The sequence below is a fragment of the Phaseolus vulgaris genome, chromosome 8, assembly GCF_051622355.1.
Source record: "Phaseolus vulgaris cultivar YP4 chromosome 8, ASM5162235v1, whole genome shotgun sequence".
Lineage (NCBI taxonomy): Eukaryota > Viridiplantae > Streptophyta > Magnoliopsida > Fabales > Fabaceae > Phaseolus > Phaseolus vulgaris.
Genome location: NC_143505.1, coordinates 56,517,149 through 56,531,167, shown reverse-complemented (window position 1 = coordinate 56,531,167; position 14,019 = coordinate 56,517,149). Strand labels below are relative to the sequence as shown.

The 14,019-nt window shown below is 27.2% G+C and overlaps 1 protein-coding gene across 1 annotated transcript; it reads left to right on the top strand.

The window, feature by feature from the left end:
• Positions 1-7,139: 7,139 nt before the first annotated feature.
• LOC137825395 (uncharacterized) lies at positions 7,140-8,590 on the top strand. The gene is made up of 5 exons (XM_068631068.1): positions 7,140-7,265; positions 7,355-7,622; positions 7,707-7,803; positions 8,257-8,389; positions 8,477-8,590. Exons 1-5 carry the CDS (start codon positions 7,140-7,142, stop codon positions 8,588-8,590), a joined length of 738 nt encoding a protein of 245 aa, XP_068487169.1.
• Positions 8,591-14,019: the final 5,429 nt, after the last annotated feature.

The window sequence follows — 14,019 nt, the reverse complement described above, 5'->3', positions numbered from 1 at the left end:
GAAAGAGGAAAAAAAACGGTGGTGGGCTTCTCTATGCTTTTTAATTACACTATTACAATTGAAGATCAGATCTCAAAGTTTTCTAGGTGACATGGTTGTTATAGTTTTACACTAAGCTTTTAATTAACTTCCTAAAATGTAAAAGCTTTTAGCAAAAATTCTGAATTTTTTTTTTAATATAATTCTTATGATTGATTATAAAATTTTATAATTAAATCCTTATAAATTAGTACTACCTTATTCCTAAAAATACGAAGTAATTAATTCATTTACATTTATTAAAATATGAATTAATTTAATTAGTACACAAAAAATCATCAAATAAAATTAATTTTATAAAAAAGAAATATTAGTCAATATATGGACTAATTTAGATATTATTGTAGAGATTACAAAAATTATTAGTATTTAAAATAGTTTATATTATTAATAAAAAATTATAAACTAGTTTTTAAAATTGTGTATAATTAACTAATAAGATTTTAGCTATCAATTAATTTCGATTCTAAATTTTATAGCTAAAACTTGGTAAATAAATTAGATTTCAATTTAGAAACTAGTTTATAAATTTTATTAACAATAAAATTTATCTTAGATACCAATAATTTTTTAGTTTCTAAAAAATAATATTTGAATTAGTTAATATAGAAATCAATTACTTTTTCTCTCTACAATTGATTTTTATTTGATAATTTTTTTGGAGTGATAATATTAAATTTATTAATAATTTATTTATTTTTCTCAAAATTCCTCTTAAAATAATTCGGGTCTACCAACCACTCTTTCGACTTAATCACTTTTATGTAACTAATTTCCTTGCACTAATCATTTTCTTATCCTCGTAAAAGAGGAAATTAATATATTTTACTAAAGTATATTGCTTAAAATAAAATAACTAAAAGTATTTTAATAAAATAATAAACAAAAACAATTTAAAAAGAGATAAACATATTTTTTGTAATCTTAATATTTAAGCATCAATAGAGTGTTCACGCACTCACATATAATAGGAGAAAGATTGGAAGAGAAATAAAAGAGAGATCATCAACTAAAGATAAAGACATTTCATAACATTTAAGTAGATACAAATTTCACCTTAATGAACTAATTTTATAAGGTTACATTATACTTAAAGTTTATTTCTTAATATGCTATTGTAGCCACTTAGAATCTATCTTAACGAAAATTTGTTGGGCTTATCATGTTGCTCATTATCGGATTGCTATTGGACCACTCATAGATATATAGTCTCACGCATGAATTGACATCCTCGACGTCAGAAGTGTGTTGGAAATCCCACATCGACTAGAAATAAAAATATCTATATATATAACCATTGAGGGAGCACAAACAGGCCTATTTTGACACGTGTCGCAACCTCTAAGTTTTGGAAAAAAAAATGAAAAAGAAATTTACCCAAAGAGGAAAATTGACCAAAGTTTCACCAATTATCACATGACACCTGGACTAACCAGAGCTTGCCACATACCAATTCTTAAAACTCACTTTTTTTTTTCTCTCTCTCTCATTCTGATTTCCCATTCTCTCTGAAACCCTAATCTCTCTCAAAGCCATTCTCTCATTCCTTCTCTCCTTTTTCTCTTTACTGATATTCACCAATTCGGCAACTGCCTACATGCCTTATTGAAAGGCATCTTTAATCTGCACCAACGTATTTCCCTTTTTCGTGATGGCTGAACCCTTCTCTTCTCAGCTTTCTCTCCTCAACTTTCACCGATTTGGCCACTGCACACACTCTGGTCATTGCCTTTCCAACAACTCAGATATCTTCTTTTAGGGTTGTTTCTTATGGTGCGATTTTTGAATTTGAAAATCACTTTTTGAGGTTATATAAGTTCTCAAAAACTGGACATTCTTCTGAATAAAAGGTTAGTCTTTTATCATTCCTTTTCATTTTTGCAGTTATTTTGATGTTTTTGGTTTTCTGTTTGTTATATTCTTCTTTGCTCTTCGTGTTTCTCAAGAAAGGTCTCAACCTTTGGGTTCTCTTATGTTGGGTTCTCTTACCAAAGTTGCTTGCTTTTGATGTTTATTCTATTAATCTTTTTTGCATTTCCTTTGCTCCACTGGTATTAATATTGTTACTTTTATGTTTGTTTCGTTTTCCAGTATTCTATATCATTTTTGCATAAGATTTTGCATCAGAATCACAAAGCACCTATAGAAGGTAATGCAAGCAAAAACCGAGGGATTTTCCAGTATTCTCATCGTGTCCAGTTTTGTTTGCATTTATATGATTTTTGTCCAAAATGTTAGCTCCATTTTTCTCAGTTTTTCCATTTGTATTGTCAAATGTTCATCTCTTTTGAAAGTGTATTTTTGTTTCCATCTGTTTATTTATTTAATTTAATTTAATTGAATGGGGTAATTAGGGTTTCAATTGACAATGTTTTGGGGTTTTTTTGCAACTGTTTTTGCTGAAGATTTTACATCAGAATCACAAAGCAACTAAAGAAGGTAATGGAAGCAAAAAATGAGGTGATGTTGCAAAATCTGAGAATTTGGGAAGAAAAAACAGTTACATAAATAAGGTAATCAAATTTCAAATCTGAATTGAATTTTGATAAAGTTTGGAGCTTTATTTTTAGTATTTTAAGGTGATAGATGTTCTTCATCATGGAATATTGTTCTCTCTTCTTGGACTACTCTTTCTCTTCATCTGCTTTCTGAAGTATAAAGTATAATAATTGAACACTTATTTTTATTTGTCCTAACTTATTTTTATTTATCCTGTGCAGGCACGATTTGAAGTATTGTATCATATGAATTTGTAGAATGGATTGTAATTTGTGTTGATAATAATATCATAATTGTTGTGAGTGCATAAAAGTTGTTGTATTAGTATCATGAAGAGTTGTAGGCAATTATTAACAAATGTTGTAATTTTAATCTCACCTCTTCTATATTGATGTTATGAAAATCTATAAAAATTGAAAGATTTATCATAGATCTTTCTTAATGCAATTGTTTTTTATTCTCATTAAAACAGACTAATATAAAATTGAGAACTAATATACGGATAAATACAAAATATTAAATTATTTTATTTCCTACTTAAATAAAAATTTAAAATAAATAACAGTTATAAGTATTTAAAATCCTAAATAAATATATGTCCCAAAAAATTTAATGTCATTCTTAAATAAGAATCCAAATTAACTAAATTTATATGTTTTTCAAAAGTTATAAATAAATTATTTATTTTTTCGGCGATGTGCTTCTTGCGGCGATGCCAGACCACCTGATCTTCCGTTATCTAACACGACGATGACACCAACCTGGCGTCAACCGATTATGTACACTGCAGAACGCTACTTCCACAAACAGCGACTATATTTCAATGTTTTCTTATCAAAGTTATTAAGTGAAATTTTAAACAATAAACCCTAAGTCAAGTGAAAATTAATTTAAAAGCATTTTAATGACTTACTGTTATAAATTAAAATTAATATAATATACATACTAATTTAAAAGTATTTTTAGGATTTAACTGTTACAAATTAATATAGTGTATATTTTTAAGAATACTTTAACGTATAAATTATTACCTTAAGTAGGACATCATAATATATATATATATATAAACGTTATATTAAGTAGGATTTTAAGTAATATAGTATTTGTATTTATTAAATAATTTATAAATTTTATTGATTTCAAAATTAATGTAATGTATATTCTAATGTAATGTACATTAGAATACTTCCACAAACGGCGACTATGTACACTGCAGAACGTCCCTTCCACAAACGACGACTATGTACACTGCAGAACGCCACTTCCACAAACGGTGACTATGTACACTGCAAAACGTCACTTCCACAAACGGCGCTATGTACACTGCAGAACGCCACTTCCACAAACGACGACTATGTACACTGAAGAACGCCACTTCCACAAACGGCGACTATGTACACTGCAGAACGCCACTTCCACAAACGGCGACTATGTACACTGCAGAACACCACTTCCACAAACGGCGACTATGTACACTGCAAAACGTCACTTCCACAAACGGCGACTATGTACACTGCAAAACGTCACTTCCACAAACGGCGCTATGTACACTGCAGAACGCCACTTCCACAAACGGCTACTATGTACACTGAAGAACGCCACTTCCACAAACGGCGACTATGTACACTGCAGAACGTCACTTCCACAAACGGCGACTATGTACACTGCAGAACGCCACTTCCACAAACGGCGACTATGTACACTGCAGAACGTCACTTCCACAAACGGCGACTATGTACACTGTAGAACGCCACTTCCACAAACGGCGACTATATTTCAATGTTTTCTTATCAAAGTTGTTACTATGCATACAGAAACGCAAATTATTGGTGGCATTGTGCATGTAAGCAGAAGTTCCTCATAGTATTTTGGTTTGGTGATACGAATAGGGTTAAATGTAATATGTATTTTTTTAATTATGTTTTATGTTGTACAATGAATATGGATATACGAATAGAAGCAAAAGTCAATGTTGTAGAATTTATTTTGTATTTTCTTAATTATTTCTGTTGTATTTTGTTTATTATGTTCCATTTCTTCATAAACCCTAAACCCTAAACTAATATAATGTATATTTTTAAAATACATGAAGAGAAAATATAATTATAATAATATGAAATATGAAATATGAAATTATAATTTAAAGTTTACAATAAACTTCTGCATGGACAAGTCAAGTGAAAATTAATTTAAAAGCATTTTAATGATTTACTGTTATAAATTAAAATTAATATAATATACATACTAATTTAAAAGTATTTTTAGGATTTAACTGTTACAAATTAAAATTAAAATTAATATAGTGTATATTTTTAAGAATACTTTAACGTATAAATTATTACCTTAAGTAGGACATCATAATATATATATATATATATAGAAACGTTATATTAAGTAGGATTTTAAGTAATACAATATTTGTATTTATTAAATAATTTATAAATTTTATTGATTTCAAAATTAATGTAATGTATATTCTAATGTAATGTACATTAGAATACTTCCACAAACGGCGACTATGTACACTGCAAAACGTCCCTTCCACAAACGGCGACTATGTACACTGCAGAATGCCACTTCCACAAACGGCGACTATGTACACTGCAGAACGCCACTTCCACGAACGTAAACCCTAAATCCTAAATTATTTAATGTCATTCTTGAATAAAAATCTAAAATTAATAAAATTTCTAAGTTTTTCAAAATCATAAATATATACAAATCCTAAATATTTTTATTTCCTACTTAAATAAATCAACAAACGGCGACTATGTACACTGCAGAACGCCACTTCCACGAACGTAAGCCCTAAATCCTAAATTATTTAATGTCATTCTTGAATAAAAATCTAAAATTAATAAAATTTCTAAGTTTTTCAAAATCATAAATATATACAAATCATAAATATTTTTATTTCCTACTTAAATAAATCAACAAGCGGCGACTATGTACACTGCAGAATGCCACTTCCACAAACGGCGACTTTGTACACTGCAAAACGTCATTTCCACAAACGGCGACTATGTACACTGCAGAACGCCACTTCCACGAACCTAAACCCTAAATCCTAAATTTATTTAATGTCATTCTTGAATAAAAATCTAAATTTAATAAAATTTCTAAGTTTTTCAAAATCATAAATATATACAAATCCTAAATATTTTTTATTTCCTACTTAAATAAATCAACAAACGACGACTATGTATACTGAAGAACGCCAAATCAACAAACGGCGACTATGTACACTGCAGAACGCCACTTCCACAAACGTAAACCCTAAATCCTAAATTATTTAATGTCATTCTTGAATAGAAATCTAAAATTAATAAAATTTCTAAGTTTTTCAAAATCATAAATAAATACAAATCCTAAATATTTTTATTTCCTACTTAAATAAAAATATAAAAGAAATAAAATTTCTAAAATTTTCAAAATCTAAATTATTTAATTTTCTACTTAAATAAAAATCCAAAACAAATTATATTCCAAATTTATTCAAAATCGTAAATAAATACATACCTAAAGAATAAAATTGACCAAAGCTTCACTAATTACCACATGACACCTAGACCTACCAGAGCTTGCCACGTACCAATTCTTAAAACTCACTTTTTTTTTCTCTCTCTCTCATCCGGATATTAGGGTCTTTGCCTATTTTATAATGCAGGATTGTATAAAGTTCATAAAGCTATTGCAACACTTCAAGATCTATGTGCAGGTTTCCTTTTGTATATAACACAACTGTGAAGTTCTGTGAGCTATAGAAAAAGTTGTGCATTGGCAAGTCCCTTTTGTATGGCACAGATGTATGACACAGCTTTATTCTAATGTGTTGCATGAAGTCAACCAAGTGCCCGAATGGTGTTTAAATTAGGCTGTCAAATCAAAAGTGGGTTGTATTATGTATTATAGAAAAAAGTTGTGCATTGGCAAGTTCCTTTTGTATGGCACAGGTGTATGATACAACTTTATTCTAATGTGTTGCATGAAGTCAACCAAGTGCCCGAATGGTGTTTAAATTGGGCTGTCAAATCAAAAATGGGTTGTATTGAAGACAGAAGATAGATATGGTTTAATATGGCTTAGACTTGAGGTGAACAGTGCACATTGAACAATGTTTGCTGCAATAGTGTATAAAGTTAAAGAACCTATCCCAGAAGTCTAACAACTATTTCCAGATTTCCTTTTGTATATAGTTTAGCTTTTGTAGGCAACATGATGTATTTCTGAATTAAAGCAATTGCCAAATCTGCAATACAATATAGTTTTGTGGACTATAAAAGCAGCTATTCAGTGGCCTTCCCCCAACGGTGTTAAAATTGGGCTGACACATGCAAAGTCCAATCCTAAAAGGCATCATAAGAAGTGCATTCTGAACCTGCATTTTAAACCTCTACTGTACAGCTACGAGGTAAATTAATAAATATAAAAAAAAAATCAATTAATGAAAATGGTGCATCATTTTTTTGGAATGTCACTATTTAAATGAACTTTTGTCATTGTGTTGTGTCACTGAAACTGTTTGGTCCATTTGCTGGAATACACAAAAATTGTTTGGTCCATTTGTTGGAATACACTAATGACGTTAACTCATTTCTTAAATGACGTTAATTCAAACAAAGGAGACATGGAATGTGGTTGTCAGAGTGTTACGACTATGGTGTGTGCAAGATTTCACCAAACAGAAAATTTCATTTTCACTAGAGATGGTTCTACAGGATGAAGAAGTAAGTTTTTCAAAAAAACACTCGGTTCTAACAAACATATATTTTTCATTTGTTGTGTTTAAAGATTGTTTTGTTTTTGAACTTTGTAGGGAGTCCGTATACATGCATCTGTGAGGAGGACTCTTATATACAAATTTCAGAATCAAATATGTGAAGATCGTGTATATTCCATACAATCTTTTACTGTTGCCTCCAACTTAGGGTCTTACAGAACAACAAAACATGAGTATAAGATCAACTTTCAGTATGGGACGAAGGTATCTTTAATGGCTAATGAAGTGGTACCACAAAGTACACCACAATACACACCTCTCTCTCTGATTTTTGCTCCTGGCTTTGACACAGACTATTTAGTGGGTTAGTGAAATTATATGTTGTTTTTAGGGTTTAGTGTTTCAATACAACATTACCGTTTTTAACTTCAGTAATTTTTTTATGTAGATATAATTGGAGTTCTGACTGGAGTGGGAACAGAACGCGAATTGCGAAAGGAAGGAAGAACTAGCAAATTGAATGTCATCTCCATAGATTGTGATGGGTATGTTGTAACTTCAGTCCACCATTGTTTCCTTTTTTTAAACTAACGTTTTAACAAAGATGTTTTTTGAGAGTAGTTTTCGGATTCAATGCACGCTCTTCGGCAATTATGTAGATCAGTTAAATGCCTTCCTCGCTGCTGGGGAAGTAGAGAATGTAGTTATAGTATCCAATTTGCCAAAGTAAAGTTGTTCAGAGGTATCATTTTGGATCAATCAAAGTATCTTATTTCTATTTTCAATAATTAGGTTCCAAGTATATTTTTCTTACATGTTAATTTATATTATTATATAGACAATATCTATATTCAGAACTGCATTGATTACACAAAAGTGGAATATAATGTACTGACTGAAGAAGCCTTACTGTTGAAAAAGAGGTACTTTACAAATATCATTATTTGTTGTGTTCAAAAGATGATTTGCATGTATTCTAATGTAGTTTTAATGTAAAGGATGTTAGAAAGTATGGATTCTCCATCCCAAGGGCTAAGCCAGCTATGTGAATCTTCAAAGCAAACTCCTGAAGATGAATTCCTTCAAACCTCTACCAGGACCACCATAACAGGGCTGAAGGATTGTAGAGAAGTAAATGTCATTACATATTTTGTAATTCGTGATTTGTCTTTGGTTTTCACTTATTTAGACATGATATTTACAATTATATTTACACAGGTGAACACCTTCATAGTTCTTTGCACTATAAAACATGTTGTGGACAATGATGATTGGTGGTACACTGCCTGCATCTGTAATGAGGCAGTTTATCCTGACTCCAAAAAGTTGTAGAGGTGAACTAGAATGTTGGAAGACTAAGGTTTTGGACTGAAGAGTGTTGAAATTTAATAATTTGACACAGTGCCTCATGTATTTGATGTATAATGTGAATGCATTAGATTTCAACATGTATAATGCATTAGACATTTCATTATTAATGTGAAGGAATCAATACATTGCCTTACACCAGTTCACATTTTGATACTGCTCTTTTCATTTTATACTTTTCTTTTACTGTTTTCTTTATGGTATTTTTACTTCTAATGATTTGTAATATGCACCCTCATGAATAAATAACTTTTTTAGTGGTTAAATATCCATTCACCTTTATGCAGTATCTAAATAAAATAAACAAAATCTAATTAAAGAGTATGGTGCATATGTGAACATATATGTGCACATTATTATTATAACATTTTTCTTCCAATGATATAGTAATAATATAGTAATATAGTAATAATAGTAAAAAAGTATAAAAAATTATTAATATAGTAATAATACTTTATAAATAATTATACATGTATTTGTTAATATATATATATATATGTGTGTTTTTTTTATATATTTATATTTATGTATATATAAATATTTATTCAATAATTCAATAAAAAAACCCCAAAAAATACCATAAAAAAAGTCAAAAATATAGTATAAAATATTATTAACATAATAATAATAATAATACTTCATCAATAATTGTACCTAATAATTATATCTGTATTTCTTTCCCGTGCGATGCACGGGTTAGTAACACTAGTATTTATATATAAGTGAGTGTAAATCTCATCTTATGAGTTGAGAGTTTCATAGGGTTTTCTTAGTTTTTTTCTTCTTTATAATTCTTTTGTTTTGCCTTCACATGGAAGGCTAAACCATTTTGGTTGTTTCCTTTGTAAAAAAAAAATCTCATCTTATGAGTTGATTTTATAAAGTTAAGTAAACTTAAAGTTTAGTTTTAATATAATCCAATTAATGAAAAAAAAAGTGTAAAACTGTGTATTGCATGTAAGTATAAAATAATGAGCGTATTATTTGTTCCAATCAAAACCTAGTTCATGAAATAGTCAAATAAGACATAAAGAAGGAGAAAATTGTGACATGAGAATGGATCACATATCCATAGTTATGATATTTAATCCATATCTGACATAGAGTTAAATTAAAATTCAACTATATACTAATCTGGGTTTTAAATACTTGTTATTCCAAATCCATATCCTTTAAAGAGAGACAGGATCCTATTTTATTTCAATCAATTAAAGTATAGTGTCTATTGTCTTTTTTTATTACAATACTCAACTTGATTCTTTTATTAAAATTATTAAACTCCTTACATCACTCGAGACCAATTAAGTAAATCTGTAACCGACCATTATTTTCTAATTAGAAAGTTAAGCATGCATAATGAATATAATACTGTTATTTTATGAGTAATTAAAATAATTTCCAAAATTTCTAGCATAAATAATTTGTTTCTCAAAGTTATTGGGACTATCGACATGAAAAAGAAACTTGATGGAGCCATACCACACATGATAAATGATCCTATAAAGAATATAAGATAGACACTGCAACAAACAATAGTGATATTGATTGAAAAAGATGTGTTGATACATAGGTTTTTTTTTGCTTGTATTTTAGAATACAAGAACTAAGTACAATAAATATATATATATATATATATATATATATATAAGCTATTGAAAATGATATATTATATATTATTAATATACTCAAACTTATTTTCTATTATTAACTAAAGTTTTAAAAAGTTATGAACAAAAAAGTGTACACAATTTTATAATTATAAAGAAATTTAGTTAACAATAACAAATATATTTTTAAAAAGTATTATAGAAACTTGTAAGTATAATTTTATCAACTAGCCTATAACTGGTTTTATCTCTTCAAATTCCTAGCACTGATTGGAAGGAAGTTGAGGCATAGAACCCAATTTTTAAAATATGGAAAATAATTTCAAAAATAATAAAAATTAAAAAAAAAAATTGAAATTGTGCATCTCAACACATGTGCAAAAATACATACACTAAAATATATTTATTCATAATTATTGCATTTATACATGGTAAAAACATAATAAGGTGTTGATTGGAGTACTACTAAAATTTATAAATAAAGAATAAGTTGTTTTATATAGAAAATTTTAATTTTTAATGACTTTTTCCTTAACAAATTTATATATATATATATATATATTGTGTAAAAATGTTTTTTTATTCAACCAGAATTCATTCTCTTGAAATTACGTTTTGCAAAATTGTCGATACAAGAAATAATTTTGATTATAATAAATTATATATAACTAATAATTAAAATAATTTAATCTCACATTCTCCCTTTTAATTCCAAATTAAGCAATTTAAATTAAAATTTAGTCACTTGACTTAAATAAGTTTATATTTGGTAAAAATACTGAAAATTTAACTAAATAGAAAAGTTATAAAGTAACTAACTGTTGGTGATATAGTTAAAAAATATGGGAAAAAATGTGATTTAAAATGATAGTCACCTATTATTGCATTGCAATAGGTGTTTTGTGAATTTTATATAAAATTAAATATATGTTTTCTTCTTAATTAGCTATTATATAAAATAAGTAAAATGAATAAATCTAAAGGGTCCACTGATATTTTAATTTTCTTCATTACTTTTATTTTTAATAAAAATGACATGGAAAGATGGAACCTTGGATTTTATCTATTATTATAATCAATACTCAAGTGGCTGAAATTAAAATTAAATATAATAGTATATTTATAAGTTATAATTAAATGAACAATAAATAAAATAATAAGCATTTATAGTTTTTAAAATTTAATACATATTTATTAGCAATAGATCTAATAACTTTTAATTTATAGGATTAATAGTTCTCATGATTTGATAGATGTGTAAGAGATATTTATTAGTCATAATAAAAAAATATTAAACTCATTAAATAAATGGTCAACTTTCATTTTCAAGCACGTGTTCTTTGATTAATAGTTTTGTAGGGTGGGTCTTGGGCACATAGCCCTAAGAAACCAAGGAAGACACCGACAGAATCAAATAGTGTTTTCCATTTGACACAGTCAACCAGATATTTAACTAAGTTAAAGTGTATAAAGTGTATAAAAAGTTTTAAATGATAAAAAGATATTTATTAATTTACTTTTTAAAGACTAGTCACATCTAAATAGATTAGTTGAACTATAAGATTGAAAAACAAACTTCAAAATACAACTTTTATCAGTATTAATTCAAATAATTTATCTAATTTAAATTTTTTAAACTAATTTAATTCATTAAATTATAATTATTTTAAACTATTATACACATTAAAAAATTATTTAATAAAAATTAATTTTAGAAATAAATAATTAGTTACTATTTAATTAAATTAAAAATATTTATAAATTTAAAAAATCATTTATATTTAAATTAACTTTTATTATTAATAAAAAATTATAAAATAACTTTTAAGTGGTTATTTAACTATTGATATTTTAACTACTTACTACTTTATATTATAAATAATTTTTATTATTTTTTAAAATTAATTTATAATCTAAAATATTAATAATAAATTTAAAAATTATTTTATAAATTTTTATTAATAATAAAAATAATTTTATATATCAATAACTTTTAATCTATAACAATATATAATAATCAATATAATAACTAATTATTATTTAATTTTTTTATAGAAAAAAAAAATTTGAATTCACCGTTCTCAAATTATTTTTAATATTTAGTTTACTGTTATAATAGTCCAATTTAGTTCATACATTTTATCTATCCTAATGTATCATATGCCAATTTATATACGAAATCTCATGAATAAAATTAAAGAACAGTTTCTAACAAACAAACAGAATTTGTCATACTTTTACGAAATTTGATAAAGAGATTATTTTTTTTTATCAAAAATAAAAGAACTACTTCAACCCTTAAGCTCACATAAACTTTAATTTTAAGAGAGATTGTAACAATTAAGTCTAAGAATCACACATAATTAAGTTATTAGACCAATGTTTATGTGCCGAGTGTGGAAAGAAATTATGAATATAAAAATTGTTACTTTAAATGCTTTCTATGCTTGAATTTTAAAAATAACAATATATTCGTGTTTCTTTTTTTTAAGATTCATTTGTAATAGTAAATGTACAACTGATTTGATCTGGGGGCTCAAAAGAATGGAACAGTTTTGGGGCTGAAATGCAACTACAGGAGATTCAGGTGCCTGAGTGACATACAACTTTACTTTTATACAGGGTTAGAATATTTTTTAAATGCTTAAATTTTTTTATTCAAATTATTCCTTATTTGTTGAAAGAAAAATGGGAAAGAGAAATTAGGTTTTGTAATTGTAAATTTTAGAGGTTACTTTTGGATAAAGATGATGAATGAAGAAATAATCAAAGTTGGTTACTAAATGTTTGAACATTTCATATCAATCAAAATCCAATTATAATACAGAAGTGAAGTGTAAACTTTATCTAATCCAATTATAATAGAGAAGTGAAGTGTAAACTTTATCTAGCCAATTCAGTTTTATAGATTAAGTTAAATTTAAATCTTAATTTTTAATAAGATATTAGAGTATATTTTAATTATCCTATTTAGACTAATTGTTAAAAGAAACTTACATGGGATAACATTTTAAAAATTTAATTAATTCATATATTAACTATAAATAAGAATACATTTTTTTCTTTAATTTATCTACTCAGGAAAAACATTATATTGGTATATAATAGGCTGTTTTGGTTGAAAAATGACAGAGAGCGTAAGTTGTTACAAGCCGGAAAGAATTAAAAGCATATTAGGTAAGTGGAAAGGTAGATTCTTAATGTTGGCAAGAAGAATTTGTTTGATTAAGTTTGTTCTCTCATCTATTATGTTGTTCTACATTTCTTTGTTAAGATACCATCTTTGGTATTGAAGGAAATTGTGAAATTACAGAAAATTTTTCTCTAAGGCTGGAGTTCGAGAAGGAGGAAGATTACTTAAACTTCTTGGAGGGAAGTTGGTGGTCTTGATATTTTGGATTTAAGGTTATTTAATGTGGTTATGTTGGAGAAATGGATTTGACGTTTGAGCTCAGACAACGGTGGTGTGTGGAAAGAGGTTCTTGAATCTAAATACGGAGGTTGGAGAAGTCTGAAAGAGAATAGGAGTTACAACAAGGATTCTCTCTAATGGAGAGATCTAAAGGGGATTTGTAGGATGGAGGAGTGGGAAGGAATTTTGATGAATGTTTTTAGTGGGTGATGACTTTTTTACAACAAGTGTACCGTGTTATCAGAAGTAATAATTTGTCCCTAAAGACGGATATTGAATTCACAAAGAACAATTGAATAATTAAGTAAAAGATTCACTAAATAAAAAAACATAGGAATAAAGTTTGTTGGAGTTTGTTAAGATTGTTTCTCACT